Consider the following 19,076-nt stretch of genomic DNA (forward strand, 5'->3'; position numbering starts at 1 on the left):
CATGTTAGAGTAATACTTGAGATATTAATAAAACATGTTAGAGTAATACTTAAGATATTAATAAAACATGTTAGAGTAATACTTAAGATATTAATAAAACATGTTAGAGTAATACTTGAGATATTAATAAAACATGTTAGAGTAATACTTGAGACATTAATAAAACATGTTAGAGTAATACTTGAGATATTAATAAAACATGTTAGAGTAATACTTGAGATATTAATAAAACATGTAAGAGTAATACTTGAGATATTAATAAAACATGTTAGAGTAATGTTTACGATATTGGAGAAATTCGTTTTGACTAATATTATACTAAAGTATATAACTCAATGCTTTTAAAAGCACGAAAAATATGTGTAATATTCTACATTTGTTATCGCTATCATTTTATTTCAACCAGTTTCATTGCAAAATATAAAAACTATATTTCAAATGGCTTTCCAGTTAAAGTGCTTGACAATAAAAATGTTGGAATCGACTCTTTCCTATAAAATTGGTACATCCATAAGATACATTAATGTGTAACGCTTCGCTTTCCTAGCATATTTATGGCAAGCCGGTTTATTTACACAAAAAACCCGCATTTCTCAACTTGGTATTTTCTGAAGATAATAATACCGCAATAAGCGTCTATGTGAGTATTTATGTATATATATATATCTGTAAGTCAAAAGTGCCCGTAATCAAAATAGCTTTATACACAGCATCCGCTATATTGAAAGACATTCCACGAACCAAATGCTGTTCATTCAACAGCCCAGGGTCCAAAGTAAATCTTTTATACGAAAAGAATGGCATGTGTGACGGATTTTACCGTTCCATGATGGATTTGGTATAGTTCAATAAAAACTAAACACTTCTTCGTGCAAATCTAACATAATTTAGTACCATTTGGCTCGTTGTCTTACGTTGTTGTTGTGGTTTTTTTAGCACATAGCTACACAGAGGGTTGTCAGAGATTTTTTATATCACAGGAATTGAACCCCGGATTTAGTATTGTGTGCTCATAAACTTAGAGCCTGTCTTGCACTATCAGAGACTTTATGAAATAAACAATACAAACAACAATCCATTCTCTAATTTACCACGATCAGTTCCGAATCAAGACAATAGTCGAGCCTAGGCACCATCTGTTCGTAGGCCTTACAAGCTGTATAATTTAAACCAAAAGTTAGATAAACTATATATATATATATAAATTATAAATTTTGGTTTGAAATTTCTTAGGCCCTTGGCTCTATGCCTATTGTGCCTAATAAATAATTGGGCCCTGACTATAATCAAATCCGTTAGAGACTAACAGATAAACACACTCACAAATGTAATACACTTTTTAAACCATTTTTATAGACCTATTACATTGTTTATTTGCTTTGAACATTTCAGGTATTTATAATTTCGTACAATAACGGTTGGGATTAAAAAGAAAAAAAAAATCGGCTCACTGAAGAGGTGGTATACTGAGTATAATAATTTGTTAACTCACCGGAAAGTTAATTCTCTAACTCACTTTAACAATACGTTAAGTCTATGATTGTACACATTCATATCCTGATTTTATAATTATCAAAAACAACTGCTCATGGTATTTTCCTTCCATAGTTAAAAATTCACTTTAAAATGAAAAGATATTAATCTTTCAGATGATGCAGGCGAGATGGTGCCATCTTCGAAAGAACCACGTCGATTGGCTGTTGGTCATCATAGAGAGATGGTGCCTCTAAGATGATGCATGCCGACCCGATAGCACAGGCCAGTGTAAATATCCAAAGGAATAGGCGATCTAAGACCATTGCGACAAACTGCCAGTCTCCTTCGATCTAAGAACAAACAAGAGCTTCTGTGAACAAACAATATTAAGAAAGAAATAGTAACTGATAAAAGATATGTTGGTGTGTTCGAATATTCTTTAAGTCGCAGTTGTTATATAAATTATTTTTATTTCTATTTCTATGGGCTTTTATTTAGACCATTACCGATAAAATGCAAGTCGAACAGAGATAATTATGGGTTTTATCTTTTAAACTTTCTTCGTCGTGGACAGAAAAACTAAATACGTTTCCGAAACTTTTAATCCCATAACAATATAAATTTTATTTGAATTTAGCGCAAAGCTACGCGAGGTCTATCTGCGATAACCGTCCCTAATTTAGCAGTGTAAGACTAAAGGGAACACAGCTAGTCATCACCACACACCACCAATTCTTGGGCTACTCTTTTACTAACTAATAGTGGGATTGAACGTTACATTGTAACGCTCCCACGGCTAAAAGGGTGAGCATGTTTGGTGTAAGAGGGATTCGAACTTGTGACCCTCAGGTTACGAGTCGGGTGCCTTAATCACATGGCTATGCCGGGCCATAGATAATGGCGAAATATTCGAATATGATAAAGACACAACGTGTATTTCAGTCTATAAATCACCAGAAACAATGCATTTATGTCACGTGTCTGAGACTGATAGATCTTACCTCTGAATAGCTATCCCGGTTTTCCATATGTTGAGCAATAAAACGCACGTTTAAGACAGCTCTTTCCAGTTCGGGACACAGCTTCCTCTCCTGAAGAGCAGAGGGACTGACGTCAGGATCCACTCCTCGCACCTCATCCCTTACACCAGCCACTGTGTAACTTGTTCCATGGAAAGAACACTCATATTCTAAAAACCCTGGTTTATCAGCAGGTCCAGGGTGTCTCATCTCAACACCATCAAAGCTTCTGCCCTCAAGCTTTACGTCGGGCGGTGTTTCCTCTTCGCCTTCTTGAGGTCTCTTCATTCTCAAGATCTTGGGTAAGATTTCTAGGAAGACCGTACGAACCCAAGGTGCCATGTGATGGGTGGATGGAGACCGAAAATTGACATTCAGAACAGCTATCGTGACAAACACAGAAAATGACACCAATATCATCGTAAAAAGGAGATATTTTCCAAGCAAGGGAACCGTCAGGGATGTTGGAGGAATGATTTCCGACAGTAACAAGAAGAAGACACCTAACGAGAGTACAATTGAAATACTTAACGACACTTTCTCTCCGCTTTCTGAGGGTAAATAAAACACTACAACTGAAAGAAACGAGATTGCCACGCAAGGAATAATGAGATTGACAGTGTAGAAAAGAGTTTTCCGTCGTAGGGTGATATTAAAGGTGATATCCGGATACGGTTCGTCACAACAGCTGTAAAACTTCTCCTTACGTCTCGCAGGCACAGCCATGATGTCCCATTCGACACTCAAGTAAAAATCGCTCAAGTCGATTCCTATGGCAATTTCTTCGGTACCTTCTGACTGGTGCTTGTGTTTCAGGTCAACCTAACTCATAAAGTATTCGATGAATAATATATTTTAAAAATGTGCATCTCTCTTCAGAATCTTGAAATAACGAACTCCATAAGATCTAGCGTTTAACAGACTGTATACTTAAAAAAAAAAGCGAACATTCATCTTAATATAAATATACTGTAGTAAAAAGTAAAAACACGTGACATTCGTTCAAACATTGGTATGGAATGCACATCATGTTTAGAAATCTCCTCGTGCCACTTTTTTACTGAACTGGTGTACTTAGTTTCAAATGCAACACTCCACGCCATCTATGGAAATTGGCAATAATCCAGCAATGTCATTATAATGTTTTTATTCCCGTTCTTCAAAAAATAAATTAGTCAATTTATTAAACTATATCCGAGATATTAATACTTAGTCCTCGATCGAAATTAAGGGTTATGTTAGAGGTATTAGTCATTAGTTAGTTTTATGATTATATATATATACACTTAGTATTACCTTTCACTACGGCGTTTGATTCTAACAAATATAGTAGAAAACATGCTTGTGCAAAATAGTATACTTATGAAACAAAAATATATTATTGCTTGTTTTTTTTTTTAATTTCGCGCAAAGCTACTCGAGGGCTATCTGCGCTAGCCATCCCTAATTTAGCAGTGTAAGATTAGAGGGAAAGCAGCTAGTCATTACCACCCACCGCCAACTCTTGGACCACTCTTTTACCATACAACTAGCGGGACTGACCGTCACATTATAACGTCCCCACGGCTGAAAGGGCGCACATGTTTGGTGTGACGGGGATTCGAGCCTGCGACCCTCAAATTACGAGTCAAGCGTCTAAACCACCTGCTCATGCCATATATCATCGTATATAAGAAAGACACTAATGATAATTGTCGTGAGACCATCACATGTATAGCAATGTTTTGTCAAGAGCATTTAAATTGTTAAATTTGCAGTTAATTATGGGAGCAATAAGGAAAACTAGAGGAAAAGGCAAAAATTACGGAAAAGACGCTCATTTCCGATGTGAAATTTAACTGCATAAGAGTACAATCTAGAACTGCTGATTACAGGAAGAGAAACCTGCCAACAGCACCCGCCGTCAAACCTTTAGACAAAAGGTGAGATTGACCGTCACATTATAACATTCCACGCCTGATAGGGCAAGACATTTTCCGCTACAGGTTTTGATCCCGCGAAGCACAAGTAGCAGAATGAACGTTCTAGCCGCCAGGTATCTAATCATTTAGTAAGTGCAACATAAGTATGATAACTGTAAAGGTATATGTATTTAAACTATGCCTAGTAGTAGTAGTACTGTACTTCATTTTGAATATACTAAACTTTTTATTTACCCAGGTGACACTTTATTATGTTATTATATGATTATACGAGTTTATCAAATTTTAATGTAACCTCTTTTTATTTCATTAGAATTCTGTGCATATATCTCTTATCATTACATAAAAAAAATTAGTAAACCCCCGTTGCTAGTTAACAAAATAAAATTACTGTATAAATTTTGTTAGTTCTAAAAATGCTTCGAATACGTCATGTCGAAACAATAACATTACCTATTACTTCTTATTCGTCAAAACTTAATGTATAGCTGAGACTTATTCATATTTTAGCATCTACGGATGTGTTACTCGTCCATCAAAAATCGATTTACTTGTTACTAATCAGATGAATTCTTCCACATACCACGTAGTAATATATCAAACCTACTGATTAATCATTAGGAATGATCAAAGTTAACAAATTTTACTTACCGTGTAGCCATCATATGTCCAGGAACCAAATTTTACTTACCGTGTAGCCATCATATGTCCAGGAACCAAATTTTACTTACCGTGTAGCCATCATATGTCCAGGAACCAAATTTTACTTACCGTGTAGCCATCATATGTCCAGGAACCAAATTTTACTTACCGTGTAGCCATCATATGTCCAGGAACCAAATTTTACTTACCGTGTAGCCATCATATGTCCAGGAACCAAATTTTACTTACCGTGTAGCCATCATATGTCCAGGAACCAAATTTTACTTACCGTGTAGCCATCATATGTCCAGGAACCAAATTTTACTTACCGTGTAGCCATCATATGTCCAGGAACCAAATTTTACTTACCGTGTAGCCATCATATGTCCAGGAACCAAATTTTACTTACCGTGTAGCCATCATATGTCCAGGAACCAAATTTTACTTACCGTGTAGCCATCATATGTCCAGGAACCAAATTTTACTTACCGTGTAGCCATCATATGTCCAGGAACCAAATTTTACTTACCGTGTAGCCATCATATGTCCAGGAACCAAATTTTACTTACCGTGTAGCCATCATATGTCCAGGAACCAAATTTTTACTTACCGTGTAGCCATCATATGTCCAGGAACCAAAGTTTACTTACCGTGTAGCCATCATATGTCCAGGAACCAAATTTCATAAAACAGGTTTGTTCGTCGAAGGGAAAATACTGAACGTTCATCTCGCACGAGCTCTTGTAAATTGCTGGTGGTCTCCAAATGACCAAACCGTCAGAATGCAGGACAGCTTTGGTCATGATGGTCACTTCGTAATTACCGTCAGCACTAGATTGTACATAAAATAAACGGTGCAGATACTCCGTGTTTTTTTTTAAATGAAAACTTCTAACAGGTAAGGCTTAAAGAATTTGTTCTGAATTATCTTTAAATGTTCACTCGCTTGTGTCTTCACATTTTTGTTTACACACAACTTACAAAATCCTCCTATATTCAAAGACAGAAAATACTCACTTGTTATACAAGACTATGTCTGGCAGCCATATCTGCTCAGCTGGCACGTGAAGTTTTGAGACGCCCCCATATTCCTCGGGATCCCAACGTAGCTTATAATCTTTCCATTCCTAAAAAGATAGTATAGCTGAGTAAAACACGAGTGGTGTCTTCCTGAAACTCTCGCAACTAGGCATAGGTAAAGCACACGAGTGTACTCTAAACTTACAAGTGTACTCTAAACATACGAGTGTAACCTTTCCATTATATTTCTTCTCGTTACTTAGCAAAGGAGCTCAAGAGCTCACAAGAGACTTATGTAAAGATTATATGATGCCCAATATTAGTTTTTTTTAAGAAACCTGCAGTAGTAATCTACATCCAAGAACGACTGTTAGAGATACAGTAGCTAGTGTTTTTCCAGAACTTCATTGGAGTTTAGAACAGTGTATTTTATTATACGTCACACAGTTTTCTTCATAAATATTTACATGCTCTTTCTCATATCTAGAAACATAATCAATGATAAACAAAACTCTTTTATATCAGCGGCATAATAACTAACAAAATGGTTCTGATTATTTTCAAGTACAAACTTTTAGGTCGTACCTCATTTCTCTCTTGAGATCTAATTACAGTTTTGGGCTCAAAAGATCAAAATCTTTTAATTGATAGTACCGCTATTAATGATTTTTCCCTTTTTTAATTATAAAACTTTAGTGAAACTTTATTGTATTGTATGCTCATGTAGATCATATGTTTTGACCTTCGTAGTCTCGTGTTTATCACTCTGGTTGCATTAGTCGTTTTTTATATTGCTCTGGTCCTCATAATTCAATCAAATAAGAGTTCTCTTATGCGCCTGAAGAGACAGACACTTTAAAATTGACCAAACTATACTTTTGGTACGAAGCTTTAGATTTCATATCAGTGCATAATTTTAACTAGTGGCTTTAAATTTATTTTAGTTATCTTATGATACGTATGCTAATTCATTTAAACTTAATTATTTTTGAGTATAATAAACTGTTTACCAAAATGATAACACAATAGCTTTCAATAAATCACTGGATGATTAAACTGTATGTGTTGCTGACCCTATTTCGTTCCTTTCTTACACACTTGTCAATAATTATACTCGAAAATTCATTTGTTTACAAATCTTTAATTATGTCTTTCCCTGAAAGGGTATCGATGGTTGCCTGAAGGGGTCATCTGTTTTAACCATTCGCTCCATTGTACAGTAGTGTGTTGTCTGCAGGTCAGTCAGTAGACACTGAAATGTAGTAACATTTGTGACGTCAGTAAAAATTGCATATACCATGAATCACGAGACAAATTAAGCACTCTGCAGGCTACCACGCAGCATGAAGTACAAACTTCAAAAGCAATTGATCAAAATATTTGCTACTCTTAATTTTGGTTTTATTCACTTTTAAAACAGAACACTTTCGAGAACCCTGAGGAAGTACATCTACTACGATAATTCAGGTCTAAAACTAAAAGACGTGAAATGAACGAAAGTTTGTGGTGTAAAACGTTTTAACAAATTAATAGTTCTATAAGTGTGTAGATTTATGACAAATGTTACCAACAAAGCTTCTTTTGCTTATTATAAAATAAAATGTACAGAAACCGCTGTTCCAATCCAAACTATTGGTTTACTGCAATCGTAAATGTATAATTATCTCTTTACTGATTGAATAAATACTGTAGAAATCAAGTAACATGATTTGACAGTAGAAAACTGTCAAATCGCCACCAAAATGTCCTACATGATACATCAGTTTAAACGTCTGTGAGCTTTCACGTAATCTTTGTTTTTCATTAAACCAGGGAGAGAACTATTTTCTAATTCTGATGATAAGTTAGATTCATATCATCCTTGTCCATTTGTTAAGCGTAAAAGATTAAAAACTTTAAGAAGCCCGTTTAATATTATTTTTCATTATATCCAAATACTAATTTATAGTTGAACTAGGTTGTTGTTTTTCTTAATTCGTCTATATACAATTTATAGTAACAATCCAATGATGAATGTCACAATCCTATAACTTTTTCTGTCCTTGATGTTGTTCTAAATGATGGCTCTGACCATGAACTATTTTCTTTTTTCCAATACTCTGACGTCAGTGTTGCCCTTTTCGTCTTTATACAGTTTTCAAATCCATCAAACTTGCGAAAACAACGATTTACGAGGGCCTTTTTTTTACCAATCCAAGTCACCCGAGTCCACTTGTGTGTTTAGTCAGAATATAATTTCTCATTCGTACTTTATATCTTACAAAAAAGATGAAATACTGGTTATTACGTGTGGTTGCAACTTTGTCTTGAGAAAACCATATCTTATTAATATCCGATCCATAGAAAGATTATGTTTTTTCGTAGTATAATGGTATTTATACTTTAGCAAAGTTCATTTTAGCATTTTCTGGAATCTTTAGATGTTTAACTAACCACAGATTTTATAGATAAACCATTGCAACATACTCTTATACCATTTGCAAGTGTTGGGTGACCTGCAAGACTATAAAACATTGTCTGAACTTTTGAAATTGATCAACTAGACGCATGCTTTATTATTTCAGTTGTCACGTGTCAGGAAAAGCTTTCAGCAATGATTGTGTTGCGTTTAGGAAGATGCTTGTTAAAACAGCTGTTGTATCATTTTGGCAGATCTAAGCCTATTGATTTATCTTGTTAAAACAGCTGTTTTATCATTTCGGCAGATATAAGTCTATTGAATTAACCTGCTTACACTTTTTAGTAGTAATGAACTGCTTGAATCACTTTAATGCTCTTTGTTTTGCTTTAACGGACCATTGTGTTCTTCGTTTAGTTGGGGGTCCTTTGTTTAGCTGTAATGAATCGTTGTGTTCTTATGTTACTTGAAGGTCTTTTGTTTAGTTGTAATGAACCATTGTCTTCTTGGGTTACTTAGATGTCCTTCATTTAGTTGTAATAAACCGTTGTCTTCTTGAGTTATTTAGAGGTGCTTTGTTTAACTGTAATGAGCTGCTGAGTTCTTGGGTTGCTCTGAGGTCGCTTGTTTCGTTTATAATGAATCGCTGTCTTATTGAGTTACTTCTGGTGACAATATGTTTAACTCCATACACGGGCCCGCCATGGCCAAATAGTCGGGACATTCGACTCGTAATCTGAGGGTCGTGGTATCGAATCGCCCTCACACCAAAAATGTTCGCCATTTCAGCCGTGGAAGCATTAAAATGTGACGGTCAATCCCACTATTCGTTGGTAAAAGAATAGCCCAAGAGTTGGCGGTGGGTGATGATAACTAGTTGCCTTCCTTATAGACATACACTGCTAAATCAGGGTCGGCTAGCGCAGATATCCCTCGAGTAGCTTTGTGCGAAACTAAAAAAACAAAGAAACTTTCTGCACAACAACTGAAAGCTCATCGTGAAGTAGTAGTCTTTCATTTATTTATGTGTAATTTTTAACGATACAGATTTTCTTTAATCCTGGAAGTTTGTGTTTACGTACGCGTCTGAAACCGTGTCTGAAAGTCCTATAATGTAACCATCTCCAAAACGATCAAATTTAGATGCCATCTTCACTTGCAACTCATCAATCATTACCCAGAATTGTAACAAGAAAATCAAGGCTTTTAATCAGAGAGCCCCAGGTGCCCAGATATGAGAATTGTGACGCAGGATACAAACTGGCTCAATAACCAGATTGGCCATGACTAAGTCATAATCAAATACACAAAATTATTGTAAACTGTGCATCCATTTCTAGTAAATAAGTGAAGTGGTTAGCCTAAAATCCCAATATCTGATTCTAGTATGTTAATGTATATCACTAACTGTCTTGTCTTATTTTACATCTTTTCTTGATTTCTTTTTTGAGCATAATTCAACCATTCTAATCTGTTTCGAACGATTTTCTTAGAGGCCTTTTTTCATATTTTGATTTCAGCCAATACCCACAACTTATGTTCTATAACATCGATAAGTTGTATATAATCTAATATATAATATGAAAAGCTAACTATCCCTGCTAATTACTTTATAATTACTTCGGTTTTAAAGTAAATCCATTTTCTTCTAGACGTACACCATAGTACCGCACTGAAGAAACCTTTATGAAGAGGTAAGTTTCAAACCCACACCGAGATATCTTTGTTATCTTATTAAAATGTCTATTGCAAGCAAACACATCAAGACAAGAATTCTATTTTCGAAAATCTAGTCCTTATTTTCATCTATGCATTAACAGTACCTTCATTTTGTTTAATAATAACCAAATCTTTATTTTCTATTTAAATCATAGGACACCCAAATATTTGTTTTCAATCGTATTGTTTAACGTTATTTATCAAAGGAATAAAACCCCGAACCAGAAATTAACGTTTGAAATTTATAGAATAATTGTCACACCGCAAAACGTTTCTCATGCGTAATTTTTGTCATTTGTTTTTTGTATTTTTCTATCCATTGCACAAATCCTTGCTTTCGAAACGACAGTAGTTATTAAAAATGCAAGATAAAAATTAACTCGTAGCGATTAGATGTTAATGATTAGATGTTAATAAAGATGCTAATAGAATTTCGTTAACGATTCCATATTTTTTAACCATATTCACTATCTCTTCCTTGTTGTTGGCAGATTATCTTGAGAAAAACGCTGTTTTCTGTCACTTGAAATTCGTTGACTGATATCCAGAGTCGTACTGTTATATCATAAAGTATATTTATGAAGAATGGTTTCTAATCTAATTAAAGTTTACAGTTGCGTTTAAAAAATTAGCATATTAATTTTTATTAGTCAAAACTTTGTGTCGTTTATTCGTTAAAAGAAAGAGGTTGTCAATTGGTTCCATTAAGAAATCCGCAAAGCAAAATAGTACTAACACCTCGAATTGGCTAGGTGGTTAAGGCACTCTACTCGTAGTCTGAGGGTTGCGGGTTTGAATCCCTGTCACACCAAACATGCTCGCCCGTTTAGCCGTACGAGCGTTATAACGTGACGGTAAATCCCACTATCTGTTGATAAAAGAATAATCTAAGAGTTGGCGGTGGGTGGTGATGACTGGGTGCCTTCCCTCTAGTCTTACACTATTAAATTAGTGAATGCCAGCACACATAGCCCTCGTGCAACTTTGCGCAGTATTCAAAATAGTACTGAATAAATACATACATATGTAATAACTTGAATTCGAAAATTTTTCATATGAATGCTTTCAATTCACATTTACAAATCCCAGAAAAGTGAACGATGTATATATTTATTCAAGTGTATGGACGTTCGTTCTTTTATGTGGAGCTTTGACACATCAAATTCTATTCTTCTTTTTTTGTCACAAAAAGAAATAAAGTCGTTTTTTTTCTCTTATATAATTTTAAAATACTCTTATGAATGCTAACAGTCATTTTGACATATTTGACAATTAAGTATGTGTATTTAATACGTTTTCTGAATGATAAGTCACGCAACCATCGGTTGCGTCATTGAAACTTCAAAGTCTCTAAGGAATCCTTCTATAGCTGTAAAAAATGTCGCTTTGCAAAATATAATAATGATATTTTTGCTGCCTTTGTCTGGATTGGTATTAATTCTTTTTAAAACACTTATGCGATAAACAATACGATAATTGTCTACATGTATATACACATGTTTTACATACAAAAAAATATTTATCGTTTTCAAATATTTTATTTTTTGTTGCCTATATTAAACAACTAGTGTAACAGTTCTTGGAAAAAGAGTTTCAAGGGTGTTCTTTATTTCGTGTTTATAAAATTGTCAATTTTAGAATCCTAATTCGATAAAAAAAAAAAATTGCAAAATTACAGTCCTAATTGGCTCGGCATGGCCAGGTGGTTAAAGCACTCGACTCGTAATCCGAGGGTCGAGGGTTCGAATTCCCGTAACACCAAACACGCTCGCCCTTTCAGCCGTGTAGGCGTTATAACGTAAAGATCAATCTCACTATTCGTTGGTAAAAGAGTAGCCTAAGAGTTGGCAGTGGATGGTGATGACTAGCTGCTTTCCCTGTAGTCTTACACTACTAAATTAGGGACGACTAGCGCAGATGGCCTTCGTGTAGCTTTCCGCGAAATTCAAAACAAACAAACAAACAATCCTAATTTCCAAGAACGTGTTTTTTCAATGATTGTCTATCAGACAGTACAGTAACAATTGTCTTCAAATGGACCCGTGGTAACTTAACGGACGTACAGCCTGATGGAGAGAGCTCACATAACCTATTGTGTAGTTTGAGCTAAAACAAACTAAAAGAATCTATAACAAATAAAACATCAGTTCCAGTCAAATAGGAATATTCATTTATCTCTACATTGGACCTGTTGTCCCTCACCGAGAAGTTTCTTTTGTGAAAAAAAAAAAAGCAATATTCGCTTTATCAATTTCTTCATTTTTGTCGATCATCTATAGAGTCTTATTTTCACCCAGACATTTAAAGTCAGAGGTTCAACACCTCTGTTGAAAACTTTCAGGTCCGGTCCTTCCTGCTGTAATGTATTCCTGCCAAGTTTTCAAACAAACTATCAACTCTTTAGACATAATCTAAGTAACGGGATTTGAAAGCCTTAATAAATTGTATTGATTAAAATATATTGTCTAGTACCTTGCATTGGTCTTCAAGCAAGAACGACAACTAAATTCAACGTTAATCTTTGCTTTGTGTTTATCTATAAAAGACGCGCAATGAGCTTTTTGATTGCTTTTGATCACACAATCGCTATCTATGCCTCGCCGTTTCTGTTTTTGAACTGTAAGACGAGAGTGAAAACAGGTAGTCATCATCACCCACCTTCGGGTACTCTTGTGTAATCACATAGGTTCTCTTATAATGTACTTACAGCCCCAAAGTGGTAAGAGTAGTTTCAGCGAAACGGGACGCGTGACTGAACTTTCAGAATCACAGTCCGGTAGCCCTCACCCCTAGCACTCAATAAAGTCTTCCCACTTCTGTCCAATTTATGTGTCATTCGCCGCAAGATGGTGTTGTGTGTTGTTTTCTTTTTCACACAGTAAAACCCCATGTTATTAAATACGTAATTTCATATATTAGTCGATCGAAATTTAAATAATGTTCTAAACTGCTAAGACGAGCTTCAATTAAACGATAATCCAATGATCAAAGTCTAACTTTTAAGACACATATTAATTTTTTACTGATTTATATTGAGTTAAACAGTGTTTTTTTTTAAATATTTTTTTAAAAACAAAGTCTTACCTGCTCCACCCAAACGTTCGTTGTCATAATTTGACTCTTCAAACTCTGTGTAAAAAAGAAAAAAAAAAGCGCAAATAATATGGCAAATGTTTTTTATGCACAATTTTTAAAATCTTTATATATGATGTAGAGAGATCAGATTCGACCCTATCTAATAACAAGGGATTTAAATGTAAATATTTAAAGCAAACTTCAACAAACGTTTTCTTGATAACACTGACTACCTATTTTATCTCTTTGAACTCGGGCCCGGCATGGCCAAGCGTGTTAAGACTCGTAATCCGAGGGTTGCGGGTTCGAATCCCGATTGCACCAAACAAGCTCGCTCTCCCAGCCGTGGGGGCGTTATAGTGTGACGGTCAATCCCACTATTCGTTGGTAAAAGAGTAGCTCAAGAGTTGGCGGTGGGTGGTGAAGACTAGTTGCCTTCCCTCTAGTCTTACACTGCTAAATTAGAGATGGCTAGCGCAGATAGCCCTCGAGTAGCTTTGCACGAAATTCAAAACAAACAAACAAACACTTTGAACTCTCGAGATGTTAAAGATGGAAAAGATTAAATTCTGTTTGATTTAATTTATCAAAGCATTGTTTTAAATGGAAATTGTTTTACGTGAAATCAAAACAAAATATAAACATAAAAAAATATTTGGTATTTTCTAGTTTTGTTTGTTTTGAATTTTGCGCAAAGCTACTCAAGGGCTATCTGCGCTAACCGCCCTTAATTTAGTGGTGTAAGACTAGAGTGAAGGCAGCTAGTCATCACCACCCACCGCCAACGTTTGGACTATTATTTTACCAACGAATAGTGGGATTGACCGTAACATTATAACGCTCCCACAGCTGAAAGGACGAGCTTGTTTGGTGCGATTGGGATTCGAACCCTCATATTACGAGTCGAACGCCTTAACCCCCCTGGCTATGCCATTGCGCGAAATTCAAAACAAAAAAAAAAACAAATAATACAATGTCTCAAATGTATGATTATTTATTAAGGTTTAGTAGACCCAAATTCAAATGATTATTACTAAAACTTATTGCTGTTGTTACTCCGCTTTAAATACGTACGATACACTTATTTTGTTATAATGTAGGCCCGGCCATATAACTTATAGAACAGACTATATTTACTTACGCGTAAAAATTAATTAATAAAATCAATAGAACTTTAAATTTTATCTACCTCTTTAAAAAGAATAAATGCTCAAATACAGATTTTTTTCTGGTTTTTAGTATCTTAACTATATTGATTGTTTGTTTGTAAGTGAAATTCTGCACAATACGTTACCTTTGTTGTACTCATCGCAGGGATTGATACCCAAATATTAGCGTTATAAACACGAATGTTTATTCCTGAACAATAGGAATGGCTAATATAATTAAATATTACTTGATACATATAGCATTATAGAACATTATTTCCATATAAATGTTACTGATGTGAATTGTTCAGTTGTTGAATTTCACTCATATCTATTCGAAAGCTATTTGAGCTAGCAGTCCCTAATTCGTAAGTGATAATCTAGAATAATAGCAGCTAGTCAACAAGACCTGCCGCCAACTCTCGGGTTATTCTTTATGAATAAATAGTGGAATTTACATTATAATGGTCCACAGCTAAAAGGGCGAACATTTTCAAGGATGGGTTTTCGATCCCACGACCAGTAGATTGCTAGCTGAGTTTCTAACCACCAACTAACTCAAGCCTAGTTCCCCCGTAGCAAAAACATGATATTTCGTTTTTACTGCAGAATACTTCCGGTTTAGAAATTAAATGTTAGTATTTGAGGAACACTTCTGAAATCCTTTATATCTCCAGTTATTACAGCCTCAAATATCAGCCAGTATTGAAAAGTAGGTCTACTATTTAAAGTAAAAGTATTGAACTTGTAAGTTTCAATACTTTATATTGTTTGCCGTCCAATAAAACTAAATCAATCATAAAATAAAGTCAAGAAGAAGGAAAATAAATTAGTCAATATATTTATTCCCAGGTGCATTATTAACAATGATATATATACATATATATATAAAACCATTGAAAATCATTCACGTGTTTAGATAAATAATTAACCAGCATTTAAATTACACCACTCTACGTTTCAGGTCTGAGTTTCGTTTAAATAAAACATGCCATTTTATTTTACTAAAGGTTTCATTTCTCGTCTGAGGACAATGGCCACTATAGAATAACTTATTGTCGACGTAAACAAGATCGTAATAGGTTCAGTGTAATTCAATCACGAAGGAAATGAACAGACGAATTGTCTTTTTTGGCTCGTAAACCATTTAGCTCAGGTTGCAATGAGTTCTCAGAGATCGGTAAGGAAGAATATCTTGGAGTGTGCGTAAAAACAACATTGTTCGGGAAACAAGACTGCTCTTTGGCATGATACTAAGTTAAAAACAAAACTAACTTTTGATACTTCGCTGTCTTATTAGTGACGTTTCCTCATCCGATGTTATTAACTAAACTGAACATTTCCATCTAACCCTATTCGTACTTCTTTCTCTTTGAAAATTTTTACACATTAAAAATATTTGACAATAAATAGAAAAAAAGCAATACGATTTTAACCCTCTAATTAATACTTTTTTACATATCATAGGTGACGTCAACATATTACATCATATCAATAAACGATAGTTGTTTATACGTCACGACACTCATTACAAAGAACAGGCCAGAGTAATGAGTGTGTGTTTGTTTTTGAAATTCGCACAAAGCTAGTCCTGGGCTATCTAGGCTAGCCGTCCCTAATTTAGCAGTGTAAGACTAGAGGGAAGACAGCTAGTCATCACCACCCACCGCCAACTCTTGGGCTACACTTTTACCAACGAATAGAGGGCGAGCTTGTTTGGTGCGATCTGGATTCGAACCCGCAACCCTCAGATTACGAGTCGAACGCCTTAACACGCTTGGCCATGCCGAGCCTAGTTCTTCTGTCTTAAGAACTTATCTTCTGGTTGTGCAAATCTGAAAATGTTGGTTTCAGTTAAGTCATTTGGATTGTGCAATAGTCAATACATTATGATTTTAAATGTGCAATAGTCAATACATTATAATGTTAAATGATATATATGTCTATTTTTTTGTCATACAGCTTTAAATTTACCTTAATTTCTACCAAAGCACAATAACATATTTGTTTAAAATTACCAATAAAACAATGATTTTATTTATGTAACTTTTATCAAAGATAATTGGAAATTATTTGTTTTAAGTCAGAATCTATGGAACAGGTTCTCCATGCCACGTTCACTGCGGGGAATCGAAGCCTAAATTGTAGTGGTATAAGTCGTTGAGCTTACTACTGAGCCACCGTGGCGCTGCCTAATTAGAATAAAACGCATAACAATGCTCATCGCATAAATTCGTTAACGAGCTGTCTTTGCGAGGGCTTTAGTAAGTAATTGTTGAAGGTTTCATCGTAACTTGGCTGGGTTTATTTTTTTCTTTAATACCACGCGCGGTGTATCTTATAACCCTTAAATATTCCTTTACATAGTAATGTGAAATTTAAGATAATTAGTGGAAAGCAAACTACTTAACAAATTATTTCTGCAAACCAGCGTCGAAATTAAAATAGAAGGTTTAGAAAAGGTAAAAAAAAAAAAAAACAATAAAATGAAAACAATAAGACCAAGGACCGAGGACCATGGAATACGAATCAAGGAGAGACGCTTTTAACATGGAAAGGGCGTTACGAGGTTCATTGACGGAATACCAAACAACCTCTTAGTTTACAGAGCAGAGTGCGTAGCAAGTACTTTTAACAAATATATTTCCTAATCAATTATCTCTTTCCGTATACTTACTCTCTACTTAAGATCCGACAATATTTCTTCCCTAGATGGTAGCCTTTGAGTCCATCAGCGCAATGCTCTTCATGATTACCAATGCTTCATTGAAACAAACAAACAAACGAACGAACGAACAAAAAATTTTGAGTGTACGAATAGGTCTCTGTGAATTATGATAATATTGAGGCACGTTTGTTTTTGAATTTCGCACAAAGCTACACGAGGGCTATCTGCGCTAACCGTCCCTAATTTTGCAAAGTAAGACTAGAGGGAAGGCAACTAGTCATCATCACCCTCTGCCAACTCTTGGACTACTCTTTTACCAACGAATAGTGGGTTCGACCGTTACATTATAAAGCCACTACGGCTGAAAGGACAAACATGTTTGGTGTAAGGGGTATTCGAACCCGCGACCCTCATAAAGTTAAATAATTCTAACTTTATAACTTTCACTTATTGTGTTTGTTCTGTGTTTCACAAGTATTTCTAATTGAACAATAAAGTTATATTGACAAAAGTATTTGAGCACACACGAACCTCTGTTTCCTTTACACAGAATTACTCATAGTAAAATAATTATAATTATTTAACACAAGTTTTGTTCCTGATAGTATGTGTTATTTTTTAATTGCTTGTGTTGTAAAAGTACAGAAAATGGCCATTATTTCCTTCAAACATTGCTTTTATGACCTGGATAATGAAATTTCTATTTTCTGTGTAAAAACGGACAAATTTGCACATTTTCATTTACGTAAGGTCTGAATTAAACAATATATGAATCAAGATTTACATGTATTTATACTAAAGCCAAACAAAAATGTTTAGAAGTGAGTAGTTTTTAGAGATTTGCGACTGTAACGTAAATCACTTTCAGGTATCAGACCCCAAATATAGTGTCCCATCATGTTTTCGTCATACGCTCCCAGGTCACACAAGCAAAGTTTGAAGAGAAAAATAAGTCTTTCCCACTTACTTTAGGCATAAGCAGTTGGAAAATAACACTTTCTGCCCAGGAACAAGAAAAGTAAAAATTTTGTTACATAGTGTTATTGAAATAAATGGCATTTCAAATTTACACATAAGTAAAGAGAATTCCAATCGTTATTTTGTTTCACTTGTCCACGTACATAAGAATGTGCTTAGTTATGTTCATATTTTTTCCACGTACATAAGAATGGGCTTAGTTATTTTCCCATATTATAGAGACTCACAGAAAATATAATATAATCTCATATAAAAATTTAAAATACGTAAACAAATAATAAACCCGAAATAATGTTTTTGTTATTTGGTTTTAGTATTTGACTAAATACTACAATAAGATTACAAGACAACATTTCTATAACACTTGTAATTTAATTTTCCGTTTAATTTAAGTATTCATTATTCAAACTTGATTCTAGTGGGTAATTTAGTTCAAATAAATGTTTAAAAAAAACAGATAACTTAACTCAGTGAATACTTCATTTGACAAGCTTGTACGAGTATAATGACCAAGCAATGGAAAAAATAAGAAGCTAAATAGAAATGGGTGTAAAAACACCCAATATATTTATTCCCAGGTGCATTATTAACAATGATATATATAGAAATGGGTGTAAAAACAGTGTTCCTTAATTTGCTAGTCTCATTTCAGGACGCTATTGTTGAGGTAAATTTCTCGTGCAGAGCAGGTTTTGTGTAATCCAACTGATAAGAAACAGTCAATTCTTCAGCAAAAAAACAGCATTTATTGTTAACTTGAAACGCCAAAACTCGACGATTAATTTATTAAGAGTAGTCATTGAACAGAAAGAAGCATTTAACGTTGAGGTAAAACAACAAAAACTGAATTATTAATTAAAAAATAGAGTAACTCTTCAGAAGTAAAGTTTTGAATTGAATAAAACCTGCTACTTTATTCAGAGTGTTTTAAAAGGGTTATAAACAAAATTTCGTCCACAAAGGACTAAAAACAGTCTCGAAATTAATTGTCATGTAACACTAACTGTTACA

The 19,076-nt window shown here is 34.5% G+C and overlaps 1 protein-coding gene and 1 pseudogene across 2 annotated transcripts in view; both read right to left on the minus strand.

Moving 5' to 3' along the window:
• Positions 1-1,347: 1,347 nt before the first annotated feature.
• LOC143231940 (uncharacterized) overlaps positions 1,348-19,076 on the minus strand; it is a 243,790-nt gene continuing 226,061 nt past the window's right edge. Inside the window, exons 17-21 of one of the 2 annotated variants that reach the window (XM_076466828.1) lie at positions 13,281-13,325; positions 6,077-6,186; positions 5,710-5,890; positions 2,478-3,317; positions 1,348-1,826 (exon numbers count right to left, since the gene is read on the minus strand). In XM_076466828.1, the coding sequence (XP_076322943.1) occupies positions 6,170-6,186; positions 13,281-13,325 (62 nt within the window). In that variant the 3' untranslated portion in view covers positions 1,348-1,826; positions 2,478-3,317; positions 5,710-5,890; positions 6,077-6,169. Of the gene's footprint in view, positions 1,827-2,477; positions 3,318-5,709; positions 5,891-6,076; positions 6,187-13,280; positions 13,326-19,076 lie in introns of those variants that run through there. The other variant, XM_076466832.1, reaches the window with a different exon arrangement.
• Positions 1,638-5,862, minus strand: LOC143231335 (acetylcholine receptor subunit alpha-like 1 pseudogene; annotated as a pseudogene).

The sequence above is a fragment of the Tachypleus tridentatus genome, chromosome 11 (genome assembly GCF_004210375.1).
Source record: "Tachypleus tridentatus isolate NWPU-2018 chromosome 11, ASM421037v1, whole genome shotgun sequence".
NCBI classification, from domain to species: domain Eukaryota; kingdom Metazoa; phylum Arthropoda; class Merostomata; order Xiphosura; family Limulidae; genus Tachypleus; species Tachypleus tridentatus.